This window comes from Onychostoma macrolepis, chromosome 22, assembly GCF_012432095.1.
Source record: "Onychostoma macrolepis isolate SWU-2019 chromosome 22, ASM1243209v1, whole genome shotgun sequence".
Taxonomy (NCBI): domain Eukaryota; kingdom Metazoa; phylum Chordata; class Actinopteri; order Cypriniformes; family Cyprinidae; genus Onychostoma; species Onychostoma macrolepis.
In genome coordinates, this window is record NC_081176.1 from 1,800,665 (window position 1) to 1,823,310 (window position 22,646).

At 39.3% G+C, this 22,646-nt stretch overlaps 3 protein-coding genes across 7 annotated transcripts; all 3 read left to right on the forward strand.

The window, feature by feature from the left end:
* The first annotated feature begins 92 nt into the window (after positions 1-92).
* Positions 93-6,034, forward strand: srsf3b (serine and arginine rich splicing factor 3b). 2 transcript variants are annotated; one of them, XM_058760589.1, is made up of 6 exons: positions 93-242; positions 1,913-2,123; positions 2,202-2,336; positions 4,154-4,192; positions 4,274-4,360; positions 5,249-5,999. In XM_058760589.1, the coding sequence occupies exons 2-6, from the start codon at positions 1,921-1,923 to the stop codon at positions 5,274-5,276; spliced, it is 492 nt and encodes a 163-aa protein (XP_058616572.1). In that variant the 5' UTR covers positions 93-242; positions 1,913-1,920; the 3' UTR covers positions 5,277-5,999. The 2 variants fall into 2 exon arrangements, with proteins under 2 accessions (XP_058616572.1, XP_058616573.1); XM_058760590.1 differs by lacking the exon at positions 93-242 and having other exon boundaries at positions 1,918-2,123; positions 5,249-6,034.
* A 3,622-nt stretch (positions 6,035-9,656) lies between these two features.
* cdkn1a (cyclin dependent kinase inhibitor 1A) lies at positions 9,657-14,599 on the forward strand. 2 transcript variants are annotated; one of them, XM_058759400.1, is made up of 3 exons: positions 9,657-10,193; positions 11,653-12,052; positions 13,206-14,599. In XM_058759400.1, exons 2-3 carry the CDS (start codon positions 11,662-11,664, stop codon positions 13,259-13,261), a joined length of 447 nt encoding a protein of 148 aa, XP_058615383.1. In that variant the 5' UTR covers positions 9,657-10,193; positions 11,653-11,661; the 3' UTR covers positions 13,262-14,599. The 2 variants fall into 2 exon arrangements, with proteins under 2 accessions (XP_058615383.1, XP_058615384.1); XM_058759401.1 differs by lacking the exon at positions 9,657-10,193 and adding an exon at positions 11,257-11,565.
* A 1,380-nt stretch (positions 14,600-15,979) lies between these two features.
* tmcc2 (transmembrane and coiled-coil domain family 2) lies at positions 15,980-22,217 on the forward strand. Of its 3 annotated transcripts, none has more exons than XM_058760850.1 (5): positions 15,980-16,272; positions 17,332-17,694; positions 18,643-19,214; positions 19,966-20,101; positions 20,580-22,217. In XM_058760850.1, the coding sequence occupies exons 1-5, from the start codon at positions 16,270-16,272 to the stop codon at positions 20,877-20,879; spliced, it is 1,374 nt and encodes a 457-aa protein (XP_058616833.1). In that variant the 5' UTR covers positions 15,980-16,269; the 3' UTR covers positions 20,880-22,217. The 3 variants fall into 3 exon arrangements, with proteins under 3 accessions (XP_058616833.1, XP_058616832.1, XP_058616834.1); XM_058760849.1 differs by having other exon boundaries at positions 15,981-16,272; positions 18,625-19,214; XM_058760851.1 differs by lacking the exon at positions 15,980-16,272 and having other exon boundaries at positions 17,326-17,694; positions 18,625-19,214.
* The last annotated feature ends 429 nt before the right edge of the window (positions 22,218-22,646 follow it).

Sequence of the window (22,646 nt, forward strand, 5' to 3'; positions counted from 1 at the left end):
GCTTTTTATATTTAAAATTAGTATATTCTGCTTAAAACATGTTTTGTTTAATCGCATTGCGTGATTAATAAACTCATTTAGGGCTTCTATGGGTTTACAGGCGCGTAATCTGAAGCCCCGCCCTCGAGCGTGCGTCGAGACGTTCATTACGTGAGTGCGTCCGCATTTCCGCGCTGCGCCATTTCGGAGCGGATCTGATCCAGGAATCAGACACATACGGTCAGAAACACGAGAAACTCACGGTAAATCAGCTTTTATTCGCTTTTATTATTTTCCAGTGCGCCCGATTCCATTGTTTGTGATGTTTAATTGCGAACGCTCTGAGACGGAATTGCGTTTCAAACCTTAATTTGTGTTTTTGTGTAGGCGCCATTTTACTATTGACCCGGATTAGCGATTAGCCGCTTATTGCGAGTCTTTAATTACATTTCTTAGTTTAACAGTAATCTTAAGTATATTTTCAGCAGCTCCAGCCTATTTTTATCCTTTGAAGAGCTGGTTTGTGCTTCACAGCGGTTTGTGTTCAGTCGCGTGTGAACGCCATGCGCCATTTTGAGCAGCGAACAAAAGCAGAAGACGCACAGTTTACATATTACTGCTCTTTACGTGTTTTACCGTTGATTTCTCGACGCGTGACTCGTGTGTGGTTTTATTTGGGCGTTTTTTAGATTATTTAATATTTTCTGACATGGTAGTTTACTGTGATATTAAATTAAATACAGTTTGGCCTAATAGGAAGTCAAACCCTTACGAAAATTGACCATGGTTTGATTTTACTACAAAAAAAACATGGTTGCTGTAGTTGAACCATGGTAACCTCAAATTAACCATGGTTTTGCTACACTAACCGTAGTTTAACCACGGTATTTGTAGTAAAACTGTGATTATAATAAAAAACCATGGTTAATTTTCGTAAGGGAACATAACACATGCCAAATTTACACCGCAAAGAAGTGCTTTTGAAGTGGCTTTAGATGCTGCTCAGAGTTGGCTTTCACACTACAATCACAACTGTATACTTTAATACAAGGGGCTGAGGTGGGTCTAAAGTAGGCATAATTCAGTCTGGCTTTTATGCAGAATTGCATCTTATGCTGAGTTCTGAGTCAAAATTGAACAGCCTTAACTTGGCTGTGTGTAGACGCCTTAAAGGTCTGTATCATTTTATCCAGGTAATCTACCAATGCATTGGCAATGCAAATAAATGGTAATTGGTTATGGCAAGACAAAACTCACCATTGAGAGAGATGGGCGGATATATAGAGGGAAGAGAGAGGGGGATGGAGACCGAAAGCAGACACTTCCATTAAGAGCGTTAACCTAGATATAGTCAGCCTTGTTATTGAAATTAGTTGGAAACTGATACTCTGACTAGATACGAGATGGTTGATGGCCAACACATGTGATTGTATTGTCCATTTCTAAGTGTTTTATTAGTAGTGTAGTGTCATTGGTTTTTGTTATATGTGACCCTGCAGCTCAAAAGCAGTAATAAGCAGCACAGGTATATTTGTAGCAATAGCCAGCGATACATTGTATGGGTCAAAATTATTGATTTTTCTTTTATGCCAAAAATCATTAGGATATTAAGTAAAGATCAAGTTCCGTGAAGATATTTAGTAAATTTCCTACCGTAAATATCTCAACTTCATTTTTGATTAGTAATATGCATTGCTAAGAACTTAATTTGAACAACTTTAAAGGAGATTTTCTCAATATTTAGATTTTTTTTGCACCCTCAGATTCCAGATTTTCAAATATTGTCCGATCCTAACAAACCACATCAATGGAAAGCTTATTTATCAGCTTTCAGATGATCTCAATTTCACAATTTACCCTTTTGACTGGTTTTGTGGTCCAGGGTCACACATTTGCTGGAGGGAGGTTGATGTGAATTCTCTTGTTTTGGCAGATTGAGCCATGCATCGCGACTGCCCTCTGGACTGTAAGGTGTACGTTGGGAATCTGGGAAACAATGGGAACAAATCCGAACTGGAGAGGGCGTTTGGCTACTACGGACCCCTGAGGAGCGTGTGGGTGGCCAGGAACCCTCCCGGTTTTGCGTTTGTTGAGTTTGAGGACCCTCGCGATGCCACAGACGCCGTCAGAGAGCTGGACGGACGGTGAGTGTGGATTATAATGCTAATTATCAGCGATTACTCAATGGCTTCTGATTTAACTGATGCGTTGTCGTCACACAGGACCCTCTGCGGTTGCCGAGTGAGGGTGGAGCTGTCCAATGGCGAGAAGCGCTCTCGTAACCGGGGTCCGCCTCCGTCCTGGAACCGACGCCCACGCGATGACTACCGCAGGCGCAGCCCGGCCCCCAGGCGCAGGTAAACCTGTTTTCCCGCTCACCTGTCTCTCTGTAGGTTGTGTTCCAGAGGAAACTAATCCGATTCTGCCCCTCCTGCCAGTCCTGGAGGCTCCGCCGGTGCCGGGTGTCCCGGTTCTGACGAGCGTCTGCCGGAGATCTTTTGCTCCTCCATCTTCATTGTCATTGATAACCATTAAACAATGATTGACTGGGCTTCTCAAATTCTGATATTTTGTTACAATGCAAATCCGTAAGTAATTATTGGGTTTTAATTCCATGACAACATGCCCAGGTTACGTTTCATTCCAAAATTAATCGCTTTTGGCTTGTTTTTTGCATTGTGATTTGGCACGCAAAATCTCATCGCTGTAACAATTATCCAACACAAATTTAATTTTACGTTTTAGTGAGTTAGTGGTTAATTTGTCGTCTTTTATTTATTTTTCCTAAAAATCTTCAGTTCAAGTTCATCACCAGCTCGTAAAATAGTTATATTTCCCATGAGATTGGGTTGAATTATCTTGTGTAAATGCTGATTAGCCAGTTAATAAACATATTGCAAATAAATTTAACGTAATTGTATTGTGAAAGATAATTTACCCTTATGACAGTAATGAGAATTACAGCGGTGACTGAGGTAACATTATATAAAAATGTGAATAACTGTCTCTAAGTCTCAGTGCAGAAAACCTTCAATATCTTCAAAATAGGCTTTGTTTCTCTTAATTTTGGATTGAAACTTGACCCGAATGTTAATTTTGCGAATTTGACATCAAAGCCCAGTCGCTAGATTTCAATAATCTGCTCGGCTCTAGTAATGGTTGGAATATGCAATCTTTTGTTGACTTAACTTTACATGAAGGTTGTTTTTATTTTCTTATCTATATTAATAAAAATGAACCCCGTTGCAGAGTCACCACCATGCCTCTCCTCACCACCCTCTGAGTCAGTCTACTAGTCCTCTTTCAGCATCATGTGACCAGCGTGCCCCAATCAGCTGGCTGGGTTGGTGTCACATGACCCAGGCGTTGCCAGTCATCAGGTCGCACCAGCCCATTGGTTCCTGAGCATGCCGTTGTCAGCTCCTCCTCCTCCAACCTTAACACCCAATCGGCAGCGGCCCACTTCACATTCCTGACCAATCAGCGTTTTACGCTCCCCAATGTCTACACTACAAACCACCAGCAACAGCCTTCGGCTAACCAATAAAAGCAGGAAAAATCCACTACATCCAGCCCCCATCCGCAAGCCAGCTAATCAGCTCGCTGCATCTGGCCTGCACTTTCCCGCCAATTCTGCTCCCCGGCCGCCAGCCGTCCTCCCCTTCGCCTTTTCTAGCTTGTTGAAAACCGAAAAGACTAGTAAGTTTTTCCTGCTTCATACAGTTTAATGCTGAATACAGATGTAAGTTGAGGAGAAATCTCCTGTTGAGTTGAAACAAACAGGGTTGGTATGAGATCTGGACAGACGTTGTTAAGCTTAGGCAAGCAGACTGATGGGGAGCCCAAACGGAGGTTCAGGTTACAGAAGAAGCGTGGGCTTTGAGAGCTGCTCTTGCTTTCTTTCACTGTCTTCATTCTGTGGGGTTGTTTGCAGTGCGTTTCTGTTGAGTTTCTCCTGCTAGTGCACTACTTTTGTAGCTCTCTGTACTCGAGCGTAATGCTCTTAGCGAGGGAGGTTCTCCGAAGCCTCATGTGTTGCGAGGTCTCCACTCCACCCCTGTATCAGGGCGGTGACGAGTGCGTTTGACCGTTAGCAGGCTGGAGTTGCAGGGCTTTTGAGATGCGTCCGTGTGTCGATTGTGCGCTCACTCGCTTTGCCTCTTCTCTTCTTCAGATCGCCCAGGAGGAGGAGCCTCAGTCGTAGTCGCAGCAGGTAAGAGTCCGTCTGTTCTCGCAGATTTCCCGTGTGGTTTTGTGAGCGCTTTCTCAATGTTTTGTTCTGGATTCTGTCTAGATCTCTTTCCAGAGAGCGCCGGAGGGAGAGATCGCTGTCTCGTGACAGGAACCACAGGCTCTCACGATCTTTCTCCCGATCAAGGAGGTAAGAGTCTGCACATTTATTTCGTCAAAACCTGTTATGGCATTGATATAGGCCATTTAGGCAAATGTTCTTTTTACCTCTTAACGATGGATAAAGACTAATAAATGGTGCTTATAAGCATTAACGGTTAACCGCTGTATTTTTGCGCTCCATAAGTGCCACTTACTGTCAGTCAATTTGTATTTTCATTCAACCCATCTACCGCTTTTATTCAGACCAATTATGTAACACAATCATTAATTTTTCGCATTTGCATGAAATAAAGCCAGAATTGCGAGATGACTTTTTTTTTTTTTTCTCACAATTGCAAGTTCGTATCTCGCAACTCTGACTTTTAGCGGAATTGTAAAATATAAACTAAAAATTGCGAGTTTTATCTTGCAATTCTGACTTTTCTCGCAATTTCTAGTTTAGATCTCGCAATTCTGACTTATCAGAATTGTGAGATATAAACTCGCAATTGAGTTCTGTTTTTTTTTTTTTTTTTTTCTTGCAATTTCGAGTTTAAATCTCACAATTCTGACCTTTTTTTTTTTTTCTCGCAAGTGACATTTTGTGAGTTTCACACACTTCTGAGACAATTATTTCAAATCTTTTTATTCAGTGGCACAAATGGACTTCCATAGAAATTAGAAGTTTATCATTGTATAAAACTGTCACAATTTGTGTCAACTGTAGAGTTGTTTAAATTGTAGTTTTTACTGTATTTATTTATTTTTTTCACTTAAGAATGTTGCCATAGATATTGGTGTTCCAGAAGAACATTGCTACCTGAACTTTGTATCAGAATATTAGAATTTTCACACTAGTTTAACTGTAGATTTAAGTTTTGGAAGAAATATTCCTGTGAGAAATGACGTCGGACATGCTTGATCTTCTCGTTTACAGTCGTTCCAGATCGACTGAACGGAAATGAACTTCTGAGAAGAACGTCGTGACGGAAACCTCGGCACAGATCAAACATGTTGAAAAACTTTGAAAAGACTTGGAGTCCCCCACATTTTTTTTTTATTAACATTATTTTTAGCAGTTCTGTTTTCTTCTGTAGCTGCGGTTGTGCGTGTTTGCAGTTTTAATGCGACGGCATTCCATCTCACACTTTTAAGACTCTTTTTATTTGTTTTTTGGAGGTGAATGTGATTGGTCCTGCTGTGCTGAGCTCGACCGTGTTTGTGTTTTCTGTGCGATCAGAGGGGGGAGATGTAACGGCACTATGACGGCAGCAGGGGGTGGAATGGAGAACAGCTTTTTTTCTTTTTCTTTTTTTTTTTTTTTCCCTTGTAGTGTTTGTACTGTTTATAATGTTGATCTGAATTAAAACCCATTACAAAAATGCTTTGGTCTCTCCGAATTTTTTTTTTTTAATTGTATGTTTTTAAAAAAGTAGTATTTAATTTATAGTGAAATACATAGTGACCGTTTTTGAAGTGTCTTTGAATTGACATTTACTCTTTTAACAGATGACTTTATCCAAACACTGAGCATAGATTTTACAGCATTTTTTTTTCTTTTGCAAAAACACTAAAAAATTATATTGTTCCTTGTTTATGAACATTGTAAAAAAGACTTTTCATAATCTGTACCAATAAAAATAATTATTGGAATTCATGTTAAAAGTAAATACCAGTGTGTTTTTTCTTCTTGTAATTGTGAAAATTAATTGCAATTACTGAGTGATTTTGTTTTTCTTGTCGGTGTAGTTGTGTTTATGATAACATGTACAAGTTTTATATGTGAATGTAGAAATTTAAATGAATAAATACTGTAAAAGTTGTTTATTCTTAGTTAATCCCAACAAAACCTTACTGTAAGGTGTTACCACAAAACAATTCTACATAAAATCGCGAGTTGTTTTTAGTGTTAGCATACAGCTAATTCCACATTCTTGTTTTCCGTACGGCACATGTGCTTGTGTACAGTAGTGATCACTGACACATTGAAAATCCTGTTTAAATATTAAACTGTAATTACAGCTGAAGCTTGTTTGAGGTTTACTTGTATAGGCTACAAGTTGTTCTTATCTTAATTTTTAAGGCTGAGGTCCAATTTAGCAAGTTCCCTGTTTTAGGTTAGATCGCTGTTATGAGGGATTTGACTAGCGACATACATTAATAAGTATAATAAAAAAGGGACAACTAATTTTAAATAAAGTACAATTGAAACACATACAGATCGTTTGCGGAGTAGCACCAGCAGATGGCGAATGTGAACTTCAACTCTTGAGAAACCAATCCACGCCACATTTATGAACTAGCAAAACATAATTCTGATTCGGGTGCTTATAGTTATCATGATAAATATTAAAATTGCACGTTTAAAAAGACTGGGTTTGTTTGTATTGTTTTAAAGAGGTTAGATTTCCTTTTTAAAATTCAAAGTAGAGACTCAACACCTGAGGTAATTATTAAACATTCGTGTTTATAGTGCTGTGCTTCAACAGCATGATTCATACATTTTGATAGAACACGGAGTCATTTTTAAAGAAAGATGGATTCCGGTTTGCTAAGGTGTAGAAGTTTTAAAAATCTGATATAACAATGTCGTAGGTTCGAATCCTTCATTCATGAGTACTTAAGGTATAGTGAAAATTATGTCATCATTTTAAGTTTCTAGACCACATGCATTGACTTCAATAGTATTTACTTATTTTATTTCATACTATGAAAGTCAGTGGGGTCCAACTGTTTGGTCACCAATATTTTTCAAAATATCTTCTTTTGTGGTCAGCAGAAGAAACAAACTCATACAGGTTTGGAATAACTTGGGGTTGAATAAATAACACAATTTTCATTTTTTGGTGAACTATCCTTTGAACTTGTTTGATAACGCAAATTATGTAATGATTCAGGCTAAGTCAGCAGTCATTCTTACCCTATGGGGTTTCTAAGGTTTACCAATCACAAGATACCCTCTTACATAAGCTACACTTCAGGGTGGTTACTGTCAGTGCCCTTGAAATTCCCTCCTCTTTTCTTAACAATTGTTATGTAACATGCTAAGATGAATGGGTGGATTTTTAACCCTTTGTGTGATGAGTGGGTGAGGTGGATCATTACTGAGACATTGCGGCGTTCGCTAGTTTACGGAGCGGAAAATGTTTATGTTTTCCACCACTCTGAATCACTATCACTAAATCACTAGCTCAATTAGGACATTTAAGTAATTTTTATAAATGTGCCATAGAGAAAACATTACTGGTGTGCATCTTGAGACAAAACAAAGGCACTGATATATTTTAAGATCAGTCAGTACAAGTTTCTTTCAGTTGAAACAGCTCAGACTTACATTTTAGTCTGGGACTAGTCTTAAGCCTTGTCTATGAAACCAGAAGTTTAGCTTTTAGAAGTTCACTTCATAGGCCTATATTCTTTTGGTTTAACAAATTAGTTTATTAACCACAAATATGTTGTGTCTTTTTTGTTAATATTGAGCTCATGAGGCTACATTCTTAATATATTAACATGAATGCATCACAGAGTGAGGAAACGTTCGTTAGAATGAATGAATCCGAATGAATGAACCGGCTTCACGCAGACACTCAAACTTCCCCGCGCTTTCGCTCGTGACGTCACGCTCTGATGAGTCACCGCGGCTGGTCACTCTCGCTGATTTTTCGCGGGGCTTCCTCGCGCTGTGGAATGTCATGTAACCGTCATGTTCTCCCGCCAAACAGTAAACACGCTAATGAAGAGCGGTCATTAATTAAACAGCTTCACTAACAGCAATGAAAGGCTTTTCCTGTTGAATACAGACTGTAACTGTGGTGGGAAAGATGCACTTAGTCTCATTAGTGAACAAAGACTGATATTTTTGTATTTATTGGCTCAAAATTGGAGCAGTTATTGTTTATGTATTAAATATGTTTCATGGAATAAATGCAAAACAATCAATTTGGTTCTCTTTTACAAAAATGTAATTTATGGTCCTCTGATTATGGACAGAAAACACTTCAAAATATCCTTTTTTTCCCTCTCTTTTTTAATTCAACAGAAGAAAGAAAGCCTTACAGGTTTGTATTTTTATTTTTAAATTTTGTTTTGGCATAAATGGCATGAATTGTTAAGTTGTGGCCACGAATTCTCCTTCTTTCTGTTATCTGTTCATCTGGGTAATTGTTTTATGAATCATAGCTAGTTATTGTATTCTCAATCTCTCACTATGGAAGCCAGCTCTGATATAAACCCAGAATTTCAATTCCAAGTTTATATCTCTCAATTCTGTTTTTTTTTCTTCTTCAAGCACGAAACAATAGACATAACAATAAAACAATAATAAAGTAATTGTGAACATAAAAGTAGTAATTAGAAAAAGTATTAGTTTTATCTCGCAATTCAGTTTTTTCCCCACAATTGTGAGTTTATATTTAACAAATATGATCTTTGCTTCACAATTGCGAGTTTCTGATTGAACTGCGAGATAAAAAAAAAATAAAGTTGCATTACTTTTGTGTGTGTGTGTGTGTGTGTGTATCCAGTGGCAGAAATTAGCTTCCAAATCTCATTTATAATTATGGTAGTACTGGACATGTAGGATTTTATTACAGTGAACGGTGTGCTTCATTGTGTTAAGTATTAATTTTGAAGTTTTTATATGATGTAGAGTGAATAGCTGACTCCTCTCACATACGCGTGAGAGAAAGAAGTGGGCGTGGCTTCGTTATTTTTCTGGCCTCCTCTGTAATATGTGTCCCTGGAGCACAAAAGCAGTCATAAGCAGCACAGGTATATTTGTAGCAATAGCCAACAATACGCTGAGTCAAAATTATCCATTTTACTTTTAAGTAAAGATCATGTTCCATGAAGATATTTTGTAAATTCCCTACGGTAAATATATAAAAACTTAATTTTTTAATAGTAATATACATTGCTAAGAACTTCATTTGGATAACTTTATAGGTGATTTTCTCAAATTTTTTTGGACCCTCAGATTCCATATTTTCAATAGTTGTATCTCGAGCAAATATTGTCCTATCCTAACAACCCATACACAAATGGAAAGATTATTTGTTCAGCTTGTTTATTTTTTTCCAGCTCATTTGTTCAATTTCAAAACATTGACCCTTATGATTGGTTTTGTGGTCCGGGTCACATATCCTGTTGTAAGAGAAAGTGATTATCATTCTGGGAGTGTTATTAACAGACAAATATCTGAACAAAAAGGCATAGAGAGACATTAAAAATGCAGGAAGCTGAGAATAAGTTACATACGTTGTTTCGTAGTTACTTTTCAGTGAGAAAAATGCTTACAGTTTTTATTTTATAAGATCCATCCTGTACATTCAGTATGTTAAAGAACTGTGCTGTTTTTCTTTTTAAGTTAATAATTGGATATATATATTTTTTAATTTACCATACAAAAAAGGAAATAAACACTTCAAACAAATAATATCACACGCCCGAGTAAAAAATAGCGGCGGGTCTGGGTTTTTTTTAGGCGGGTCCGCTCCGCTCCGTTCCGTTCCGTTCTGAAGGTTGTTCTTTTCTGTGACGCCGATCAACTGGAATGTCTTGATGAAGGCGCGTTTACGCTACACACGTGCTCACGTGTTGTCTGAGTCCACGTGCTGCATTCACGAGGCCCCGCCCACTGTGTGACCAACATCGGAGTTCATAAAAGTTCAGTAAGTCCAGTCATCAGCAGCAGAACGTCTGGAAACAACGGTTCGTCTAGTCAGAGTCAGAGACTGAGTTACGCGACGCTTTCGCCTCAAGACTCTTCTTAAGTTCAGTTTTAAACTCGATACAGCCGTTCAGGATTCTCAAGTGCTCACCCTGCAGACAGCGAGTTTACGTCTTTGACTTTTCCACACGCTCCAGAAGCTTAAAAAAAACATGTAAGTTGCACGTTCACATCATTTTGCACGTTCATAACATTTACCTGCACGTTGTTATCGTTTATCACAACACCTGTTGGATTCTGTTAGTGTGCAAACTGATTATAAAACTAGTTTAAAGTCTCTTAGTGTTTCTTTAAAATAACAATCGAGTAAAACTAACATCTCAAGACGAACTCTAACCGAAAACGTTCCCAGTAAGTTGAACGCATGATCGTGGCGCGTGACTTTTGATCGCTGTTTGCATGTTATTGTGAAATGTCACAGTTGTATCTGATCGCGACATGTTTTCCACCGGCTCACACGAGCTTCTCCTTCACGTGGACTGAGGATAGAGTGGGCGTGTCCGTGTCACTTCTGACCAATCAATAAGCGTTCGGTTTCCCGCCGCCGACTTGAATTTATTCTCGCAATGAGCGGCGCATTCTGTCATATCAACCAATAGCGAATCAGACGTGCAGCGAGCGAAACCAGTGACGCACTGCCGAAATGTAATAAACGAATGATGGAAAAGTATTATTTTAATAATAAAATATATAAAACACGGAAAAAAGATAGTATTGGCTAAAATCTTTGTATAATTATATTATATGAAATTAATTGATGATTTATTGATTTGTTAAGTAAAATATGACAAATTTGATACACTGATGTGAACTTTGGGCTTGAGTGTGAGATGCTGATTTGTCACTTCTGTCATAGTAAGAATGTCACAATTATTACTTTTTACATTAATTGTATCGATTCCAGTATTATAACGAAATATACAGTTAGTTTAGCAGTTGTTCTGTATGAATATTCAGTGTGTGTCTGGTTGGGAAGTTCCCTCAGAATTGGTGCTTCCCCGAAATTAGTGATCCACAACTAATTTCCTTATTGGGTTCAAACGTGACTCATGACCCACTTCTTGTTTCATTTCATAAATAGCGAGTAATGTCAAGTGAGACATCCGTCATACATGGAGGGGGAGGGGGAATATTTTATATATATATATATATATATATATATAGCTAAAATATTAGTATATCTAGTTTAATATTTAATATTTTAGCTTGTTACTTTGTCCTTTTGTCAAATTTAAAAAATATATATATAACTTTAATTTATTTTTATTTCCTCTTTTTACTTTTAGTAATTTTGGTACTGCAACTTAAAGTTAAAAATGATGCTTAATAAATAAGTTTAAGTTTTTAAAAGTTAGGTTTTTCATCTAGCATTTTATTTCATTGATTCTCACTGAAACTGTGATTATGTGCGGCTCCCTCTGCTGGTCAAAGTCTGCTCCGGAGGAACATGCCCTTACATATCCCAGCAGATCTGCCCAGACATGCAGCGATCATGACTCACTTCAGCCCTTAAATACAGAGCGCAGGTCAGGGAGGACGCACTTCTGTAATCCTGACACACTGAATGCATCTGACAGTGTTCAGAGACTGTAATCATGTGTTTTTCGATGCAGCTCGAGGTGATGGCGATGCACAAGCGGATCCTGCAGGCTCTTGGAAACGGCCCGGCGCGGCGGAACCTCTTCGGTCCGGTGGATCGTGAGCAGCTCCAGCTGGAGTACCACGACGCTCTGAGGAAAGACCTGGAGGAGGCATCTCGCCGCTGGGGCTTCGACTTCGCCACCGAGACGCCTCTGGAGGGCGGAGACTTCCAGTGGGAGGGCGTGTCCGAGGTGAAGGTGCCCGTCTTGTACCGCGCCTGTCAGGGGGAGCATCGGTCGAGGTCCGGCCCGTTCGGCGCGGGGAAGGAGAACGTCCCCAGAACCCCGGAGAGATTCAGCATTGTCCCGCAGGACGTGGAGAAAACGCCAGAAAAGAGGACAGATCTGAAGAGGAAACAGACCAATATCACAGGTGAGGTGGGCGGAGCCAAGCAGAGACGCATTTATAAAAGAACCTCAAAAATCTGTTCGTTTGTAGCTCAAAGAAGGACTCGGAAATAAGCAGTTAAAATAATTAAATATTTCAATATTATTTGGATTGGAAATCTTATTTTAAATTTAGCTTTATTTTTAATGTTTTGGTGTTAATTTTCATTTTCATTTGAATTTACTTAAATTTAGTAAATTTCAACAAATAGGCTACTAATTTAGCAATTAATGTAACTAAAATACTAAAAATTTATTATTTTTAAAAAATTATTTTTGCCAAAGCAGCATTTGGTTAAGTTTTTCAAGTTCTTTAATATTAAGATTTGTTTCAGATTTATTTGTCACCAGAAATCTTTTTGTAGTTTTAGTTACAGTACCAACAGTATGTAATTCATTTGCTGTCATTACGAAACTAGAACTAAAGGAAGATTAGAAAACTAAACTATTTGGATGCTTTTTTTTTTTTTTTAATTAATTTGTATCAGAATTCAGAGAAAATGGTTTTTAATGAACAAGTGAATAATGCACAATGCAATGACATGTTTATTTTATTTTTTTAAATGGGTGTAATTTTTATTATTATATTTTAAAATTACTACATGTAGTTTTTATTTATTTTATTTCATTTTTAGTTTTTGTAATTTCAGCACATCAACTCAAAAATATTTATTTCAGTTAGATGTTTTTCATCTAATATTTTTTATATATATATAATTTAGATTTATTTCACTCACCAAAACTTTTGTTTGTTTGTCTTAGTAACAATAACAATAATTTATGCTGATTTAAATAAAAATCAGTTGATAATACTATGATTATCTAATATGAGGGAAAAACTAGAAAACTTACAAAAACTAAAAGAAAGTTACAAAACTAAATATTTGAATGCATAAGTTTTTTTTTGTTTGTTTGTTTTTTTTAATCAGAATTTAAAGAAAGCTCTGTTTAATATGTGAGTAGTGTGACATTAATTTTTAAATGTAATCGTTTTAGAACTGGAGTGAAATATGGCTTGGGCGTTTTGAGAGATGTTGAGTAATGACGTCTGTTAAACGAAGGCGTGAATGAGAGTTTGACTAATAATAGAAGCATTCTTATCGTCTCACCCTCTCTCTCTCTCTCTCTTATCCAAACAGATTTCTACCAGGCGAAGAAGAGAATGGTGGCCACACCCCGCAAATCAGGACAATAACACACACACACACACACACACACACACACACACACACTCACTCAGGAACGCTAGTGTGTCTCATCTGGACTCTTGTCCTCACAGGAGGAACACAGACACACAAAAACCACACAAACCATTGCTTCTCAACAGATCTTCTGTTTTTTTTTTTACGCCGTCATCTACCTTCATCCTCTCAAGAACTCTAAACAGTCATTCGTAGCATTTTTCCATCGTGCTGTTTGGTCCGTACGGGTGTCATGGACCGAACGCAAGAAACACGCAACAGACTGTTTTTTTTCCATCTTCCATCATGTGTTATGAATGTTATTCGTTAATAGGAAATTGTTTCTGTCATTTCCTCTTCCTGTTTATGTTTGCATATCAACGGTTAACATTTTATAAAAATTTCCATTTAAGAAAATGCGTTAATTCTTTTAAATCGACTAGGTTTTGTGTGGAGCGGGCGAAAAGATTCTGGAAAGATTTCAGAATTTGTCTCTCAGCGGGACCACAAAATTATAACGAAAGCGTTTCATTACGAACAACACGACAGGTTATAAAACACTTATTTTTCAGTGTCCATGTATACAAATGTATTGCTTTATTGCACAATACTTGTAGCTAATTTTAAAAACTAACATTTGGTGCCAAATGTTTTTTTCTTTTTTTTTTTTTTTTTCTTTTCTTTTTTTGACGTATAAAAGTTATTTATAATTCTAACCCTTCTAAGCTGACTGTTTTCACACAACTCTCGTAAAGGAGCTGCAATTCCGTTTTTACAACGTAAAATTATTGACAAACACTTGGCGTCATTCGTGAAACACGAGCAGAATGAATTCTTTACAAATTCTTTGTAAATTGCGTATGAATGTTTTACTCAGAAATTAGTTCTGCTTGCGTTCCGTGAACGCCGCCGCCACCGCTGGAACTACAGCATATTTACAAACACTCTCAGTTTTACTTGTAGTCATGGAAATACAAGTAACGGTTGTTTAAAATAAACGCAATCACAGATACGAACGCTAAGCTTTCTGCATTCATTAATTGAGATGCTGAATACATTCAGCTTCTCAAATTTCGCATTCCAGCAAATGTTTATTGAATTTGCTCTTGCTTTGTGATTGTCTCATATCCTGATACTTGTAGATTTCTGCAACCTGTCTGTAAATATCCTGTTAATATCCGGATTATCCGCCGTTGATGGAAAATTGCACTTATTATTTTGAGTAGTGTAGCTTGCACATGTTTGTTATTGTTAAAGAGCTCAGAATATATGCTGTATTTATTTTACGGATAAATATTGTATTGTAGATTGACATGTAATTGTTCTTGTAATAAATCTGTTTATAAAGAGAATCTCTGGTGTGTACGATTGATTTCCACAAATAAATCATCCCTTTCAATATTCAAAACATGCATTTTGTGCAAAAACTACCCACCTAACAGAACGTTTTCAGAACGTTCTTGCAAGGTTCTCTCAAACTTATGAACAAACGTTCTTATAGTAACGTTTGTTCAGAGTTATCTGGTCGTTAGTAACGTTCTCAAAACGTTAGTACAAAAACATAACATCATTCATGGAACCGTTTCGGAAAAGTTGGTTGGATGTTCGTCTAACGTTTTTTAAAAAAGTTACGTTTAAAAAAAAAAAAAACTGATGTTTCGAATGTTCACAGAACATCAGAAATAACGTTTTCAAGACTTAATGGGAACGTTAGCAAAACGTTTTTAGAACATATTTTAGTTAGTTGGGTACTTCTGGGTCTGGGTTTCTGCTAGTGTGTTACTAATGTAGTGCTAATCGACCCTTTCTCTGGACTGGTAAGTGAATCAAGTAAATAAAGCTAACGTGTTATGTTAAAAGTCAATGCGAAACTGAATTTTACTTCCATCATGTGATGTTGAATAACCTGTATTTAAAAATATGAGTATCCCAGTGTTAACGCTTTTTCTTTATTGCAATTTATTAAATGGCATTAAATTACTGCATTAATTAGCTAGATTTAGGAAACTATTAGTTACTATTTTTAACGTTAAGGTTGCTTGGGTAACGCTATTTGTGAAGGAGGCAGAGCAAGTAGAAAAACAATTGTTCACAGTCAGACCAGGAACATTCAGTAAATAAATTAATTCAATAAATTTCAAAATTTCATGTTGACGTTTGCGTACTTTAAACCTTTATTTTTGCATTGTGCGTGCATTTCTGTTTCCCATTTGTTAACAGTTGCGCACAGAAGTACGAATCAACCTTATTGTAATGCCGGAGAAGCCATTTGTGTTATTTAAAGCGAAATATTCCTTTAAATAAGAAAAGCTTAACCTCAGCTGCGCGTCACACGCGTGTAGCTCGTGTTTATGTGCGTAGCACACCTTCAACATAGTGAGCCAGTTGTTATGAAGCTTGTTGCTATGAGACTGACGTCAGCATTTCCCATCAGCCCCTCTGTCTATTTGGGAAATCTCCTGCCCCCCCACATCCCCATCCCATCCCATCCCACCACACCACCCCACCACCCTCCCACCACTCCCACACACCCACACACATGCATATCCCTTAAAATGTGTTTCTCACTTTGAAAACACACACACACACACACATGCAGACAACCCAAATGTGCTCTCATGAACACACAATGAAAACAAACACACACACACACACACACACAGACACTTTAAGCTGTGAGTGTGTGTGTATGTAAACGCTGCAGTGTGTGTGTGTGTGTGACGCATGCTCCGCTGAACTCCCCTCCCCCTCTGCTCATCTGCTCCGCAGCCTCGTCGAAACACTCAGACAAACACACGGCCGGAGAGACGAGAAAGAAACCTGAGATACAGGCGAGACAAAGATGAGAGACACGAAACCGCAGCCGATATTGACTCTAGCGTGAACCATGACAGGCTGGAGTGAGAGATAGACGGCTAGAGGAGTAGGGGAGGGGTGAACAGACAGAGAGAGAGACAGACGGGAGGGATATGGCCCTCTTACACGTCTCTGCAGTCAAGCTGCACGCCCTGGACTGAAGACCATGGTAATTTATCGCAAATTAATCTTCTGTTCCTGTCTTGTACCATCCATCCATCCGTCCGTCCGTCCGTCCGTCCGTCCATCCATCCATCCATCCATCTGTCCGTCATCACCCATCTGTCTCTCTCTTACGCGCTGTTCTGCATGTCAGAAGTCAGCTGCGTTTTTTTCTCATGTGTTTAACTCGCCCACTGTCATCTGACACACATCCCTGATTTACGCTGCATGCATGCATGCGTGTGTATGTGTGTGTGTTTGCTGTCCCCCATCGCTCAGCTCCAACCTACTTTCTAAATGCGTCCATCAGCGGCCTGTAGTTCGCACACACGCATGCTCTCGGCAGGTGACATGACTCAGACTCACATGCTTTAAAAGATGCATGGACTGCGCTAACCTTTAGAAGAGACCTTCTGCGTGTGCATGCATGTGTATGTAACACAACAAACCCGGTCTCAGAGAAACATGCATACTATGTGTGCAGGTTGCATGCATGTGACGATGCATGGCCTGCAGTAACCTCGTGAAACCCTGCTGTGTCAGTGCGACTCTGAACACACATGCAGACCATGCATCTTTTCATGCATGTGTGCATTTTGTCATGCATGCGAAAAGGCATTCTCTGATGCATGCTTAGTTGAGGTATTGCAGGTTGAGAACTTGCTGCCACTTAGTATCGTGTATTTGTGACATTCATTTATCCAGCATGTTTTGGGAGTGAATTGCAATGTTGCATTTATGAATGATCCCTTTCAGATGCATAGTTACTATCCTACAGTGTGCTGTCTATCGTGCACTGAAGACATGCACTTACTGTTTCAGATTGTTTATACGTTTAGTGTGATGTTGTGTACGTAGAGGTATTTTCAGAATGAAAGTGGGTCACGCTGTATCTCTCTGTCTCTCTGAGCGTGTGAGTTTTTGTTCAGCTTGTAAACAGACGTGACCACTCACTCGTGCAGCTGCTGTGCAAATGACAGAGGTGTTAAATAGTGTGGTTTCATGTCTCGTGTTTCTGTTAGCATGACAGCGCAACTCAGTGCTTGTTTTCATTGTGTGCATGCAGCTGGATAAAAGCGAAGTGTCCACTCTCAGTCTGCCGCCCTCCGTGAGCCATGGCGGGTCAGACGGGAACATCAGCGTGGAGGCAGGGTCAGACGGGGCATGCGGCGAGATCCAGAGAACACGAGTGGCACTGGAACACCTGCAGCAGAAGATCCTGAAGATCACCGAACAGATCCGCGTGGAACAGGAGGCCCGTGACGATAATGTGGCCGAGTATCTCAAACTGGCCCACAATGCGGACAAGCAGCAGGCGTCGCGCATCAAACAGGTGTTTGAGAAGAAGAATCAGAAGTCTGCGCAGACTATTGCGCACTTGCACAAGAAGCTCGAGCACTATCACAAGAAACTTAAAGAGATCGAGCAGGTAATTTCACATGCATGTGCGTTTTTCTAGAGCAGGGATAGGCAACGTCGTTCCTGGCTTGCCACTGTCCTGCAGAGTTTTGCTCCAAACCTAATCAAGCACACCTGAAAAAGCTAATCAGCTAATCCTGCGTCCCAATGTTCATACTATTCATCCTAAATAGTACGTGAGATTAGAATAAGTGTGTCCCAAGGCACAGTATTTTGAAAAGAGTATGCCAAAAGCCTCTGGATGGTCTACTCAGGGAATATTAGATATTAGATAGAAGATATTAAGCAGCCAGTCTACTAATACTCTAATGACTGCTAGTTGACATGTAGTTGCAAAGTTACTTACTGTTAGTAGAATGTCTGAAGTGGACTATCGAATAAAGTGTTACCAGTAATTTACTTTCAATACCAGTAATTCTACTTTTACTTACTGTAGTAGCACAGCACTGCATACCTGTTTACATTTAATTAAGGTGGACTAGATTAGACTGTAATACAAATAATTGAGTTTGCCAAGTGCATACAACATTTATGAGAGGTTTTCATGAAAGTGTTGGTCAGTTTGTCTGCTTGACAATCCCATTTTGCACTGCAGCAATAAAACTGAAGTGAGATAAACAAACTGAGAAATGTTTCTTTTTAGGTAAAACAGATGTTGCCAAAGTTTTCCTTTGGGGACATAATTTGAAGTTGGAAAAGGGTAATAAATTGCAATATATCGCAGAATATCGCAATATATTTAAAATCACAATAATATTGTATCGTGACACAAGTATCGTGATAATATGATATCGTGGTGACACCTCGGTTGATTCCCACCCCTAACAGGCAGGTGAGTTTTTTTCAGGGTTGGAGCTAAACTCTGTAGGACATTGGCACTCCAGGACCGACGCTGCCTATCCCTGTTCTAGAGTAATGACGTCTGTTCCCTATTCTGCAGAATGGTCCTGCACGACAGCCCAAAGACGTCTTGAGGGACATGCAGCAGGGCCTGAAGGACGTAGGTGCCAATATGCGAGCGGGAATCAGTGGTTTCGGAGGTGGAGTAGTGGAAGGAGTCAAGGGCGGAGTCTCAGCACTCACGCACACCGCCGTCGTCTCGAAACCCCGAGAGTTCGCCAGTCTCATCCGCAACAAGTTTGGCAGCGCCGACAACATCGCCCACCTAAAGGAAACTTTGGAGGATGGGCACACGGAGGAGACTCCCAGAGCTCTGAGCGGCAGCGCCACGCTGGTCTCCAGCCCCAAATACGGCAGCGACGACGAGTGCTCCAGCGCAACGTCCGGGTCGGCGGGTGGAAGCAACTCTGGCGGGGCGGGAGCGGCAATGGGCAGCCCGCGACTGGACGGACATCATCACCACCATCATCACCACCACTCGTCGTCTTCCTCTTGGGATGCCCTGCTGGAAGGCCTGCAGGAGATCAAAGTCGGTCAGGTGCATATGGAGGACGCCATCGAGGACATGAAAGCGCAGCTGCAAAGCGACTACAGCTACATGACCCAGTGCTTGCAGGAGGAGCGATACAGGTAAGACCGGAGCCAGATCTTCAGGCGTTAGGGCTCTATGATTTCCGCGATGCGGAAAACGCGGATGGAATCGCGGAATCCAGTCATAAAAACGGAATTTATTGCATGGTGCAAAGCTTAAAGGTCTTCACAGCAACCCGTCAAAATAAAAGATCAGTTTAACTTGAAGAAACGGTGACAGAAATATTACTTAACGTAATGATAGTACTACAACTAATAATAAAATTATTTTAAAACATTATTTTTAAAAAGGAATATTTACCAGAATTTATTTAGCAGAAAAATGTGAATACCCAACACAGTATTTCTGGGGGGAAAAAGAAATAAAATAAATAAAAGTTTTTTTTTTTTATAAAATCAATTAATTAGAGATGCTTTTTATTAATAATATTTAATGAAACCATTAAAATGGAATCCAGAAAATGAATGGAAATCAGAATTTGGTAAAAATAAAACTGAATTTGAGAAAAAATAAAACATTTCATAGGGCATAGCGGTATTAAACATTTCATAAACGTTTAATAAACTGCTGTTTAATATTGTAAGTTTCATGATTTCAGTTAATTAGACATGCTTTTTTATGAATAAAATTTAATTTAACCATTAAAACAGTGTCTAGAAAAAAGAAAAAAAGGAATCCAGAAAAATTAAAACGGAAAAAATGGAATTTGGAAAAAAATAAAACAGAATTTTGGAAAAAATAAATTGGATTCCATAGGGCCCTAAGACGTGTCTTCTCTCTTTCCTCCAGATATGAGCGTCTGGAAGAGCAACTCAATGACTTGACGGAACTCCATCAGAACGAGATGAGCAATCTGAAGCAGGAGCTGGCCAGCATGGAGGAGAAGGTGGCGTACCAGTCGTACGAGAGAGCGCGAGACATCCAGGTGACCACCAATAACGAAGAGTGCGCAAATGTGCAAGTTTCCAACCTTAAAAAGCAAGGGTGTTCAATCCTGCTCCTGGAGGGCCACTGTCCTGCAGAGTTTAGCTTTCAATGCAAATTAAAAACACCTGAAGCAGCTAATCACAAGCTATGTTTCCATCCAAAGTTACGAATTAAACTTATGCGCAAAATTGGAATATCGCATAAAACATTTGCGACTAAAGCACCATCACTGAATATAAGACGACCACGTTTTTTCAGATGTATTTCCAAGAAAAAAACATCGTCTTATATTCGGGTCAATACGGTAATAGACTGTAACGGAACTAACTAACGCTGACGTAATTTCAGATTTTTGTGAAAAAGGTGTAAAAAAGTGTAATTGGACACTCCTGATAAAAACTCTGAATTCCGATGACTTTGGCCACTCCAGAGAAACTCCTGAGTGTTGCAACCTAAGTGTGTGTGTGTGTTTGCAGGAAGCAGTAGAGTCCTGCCTCACCCGCATTACCAAACTGGAGCTGCAGCAGCAACAGCAGCAGGTGGTGCAGCTGGAGGGCGTGGAGAACGCTAATGCCCGAGCTCTGCTGGGAAAACTCATCAACGTCATCCTGGCCCTGATGGCGGTACTGCTGGTGTTCGTCTCCACCATTGCCAACTTCATCACGCCCCTCATGAAGACGCGTGCCCGGGTTGGCGCCACCCTCGCCCTTGCGCTCTTCCTGGTCACACTGTGGAAACACTGGGATTGGCTTGAGCTTTGCTTGTTGCCCAGTTGAAAAACATGAACAAAATACATGTCCAGAACTTAAACTCTAACTCTAACCAGAAGTGGGTGAGACCTTGAAGGACGTACAAGAAAGATCCATCCATGGCGTCAGTAAGGAGATACGTGGCCTGAAGATGGTGCTGTCTGAATCGCAGGCCATGGCTCTACATTTCCTGTCTTTTCCTTCTGAATGGGTTTCTTTTAGGGCTGCGCGATTAATAAGGATGCGCATCTCGTCAGTAAAGCCGGTTCTGTGATCAGTAGTAAATCTCCATCACGTGCTTTTAGATGGAGCAGCATTTACTACACAGAGCCGGAGTTCACTGACAAGCTACGCAAAAAAACCTATGAAATCGAAGTAATCATTCGCGATAATGACAGCTGTTTGCGTAGCACGGCTGTGTGTAGTAAATGCTGAAAGCATGTGAAAATATCACATTTAATAACATGTTTTTACTCCAAACTCAGTTCATAACGTCAGAGGAGTGTTTGAAATAAATCCTTCTGTGAGATGATGTGGCTTCTTACACAGAATAAGGCACGCAACATATTTCATAGTATTCTAAGCAGTGATAAAGGCATTGCATTATTATATACTTTATTATAAGGAAAATGATAAATGATAATGAGAAGAACTTATTAGTCACGCTGAATCGATGAAAGCAGTTAAATCTTCTGTTTATTCAGCAACAGCTATAGACATTTCCTGGGTTTCTTCTGAGTTTCTCTGGCCTTCGGATGGAGTTTACTACTGATCACAGAACTGTGCTTCACTGGCAAGCTGCGCGCATGAATATCATGTTTTTTGCATTTGCGATTTCATTGCGATTTATCATGCAGCCCTAGTTTCTTTCCTTTTTTTGGACCACTGAGCTCCTTTTGCTTTAACTAATGAATGTTAAAACTGGTTCTTAGAGCGGACACAAGAAATAAGTCCAGAGGATGGTCTTCTGCTGATGCATGGCTTTAATACCAACACATGGTCACATTTCAGATCCAAACATCTTCATGACCGAAGGAACTCTTTCATGTTGACACCAAAACTGTCTCAGATGTGTTGCGTTTAGTTTTTGTCTCTGTGGATCTCAGTGTCTGTTATACCTCGTTATGGAGGAGAAGGAAACTTTGTCATTTTACTTTGTGTATTGTTAAGTGATATTTGACATAGGGCAGAAAAGCAGAAACGTAACGTCAGTAGTCAAAAATCAATACTACATCTGTCATCAGAGCATTTTTGTAAACACAGTAATAGTGTCACACTCACTGTTAGCATGATCATATTTCTCATGTTTCTACCCGTTTGCTAAATCACAACACCACTGTATTCTTAATAAATACATTTGCAAATAAAGGCTATGATTTGTTTTCTGTTTTGTTATAATTTTGGTGAACATATTTTTTGCATCGGTGCGACAATCTGTTGCTGTAATCCAGATGCTGATTTTAATCCAGATCAAATTCATTAATCCCAGGATGGATTACACCGTCACCTGCTTCCGGCTCAAAATGAAGAGACAGATGATCTTTAACTCATACAGCATGCTACGTTTATGAAACAGGCCTCTTTTCACTTAAACAGGTTAATGGTTGTGAGTTTGTCACAAACTTAATCCTGCTCTATAAATCAGAGATATGAGAAATCTGCTCAGTTCACTGCAGGATCGACATGTTAAAAACTGCTGAAGGGCGCCACCTGGGGCTCAGATGGAGGTTTTACACACTTCATTATCTTCCTGATGGGAAGCAGCTTCCTTTAATTAACATTATGCAAATAAGA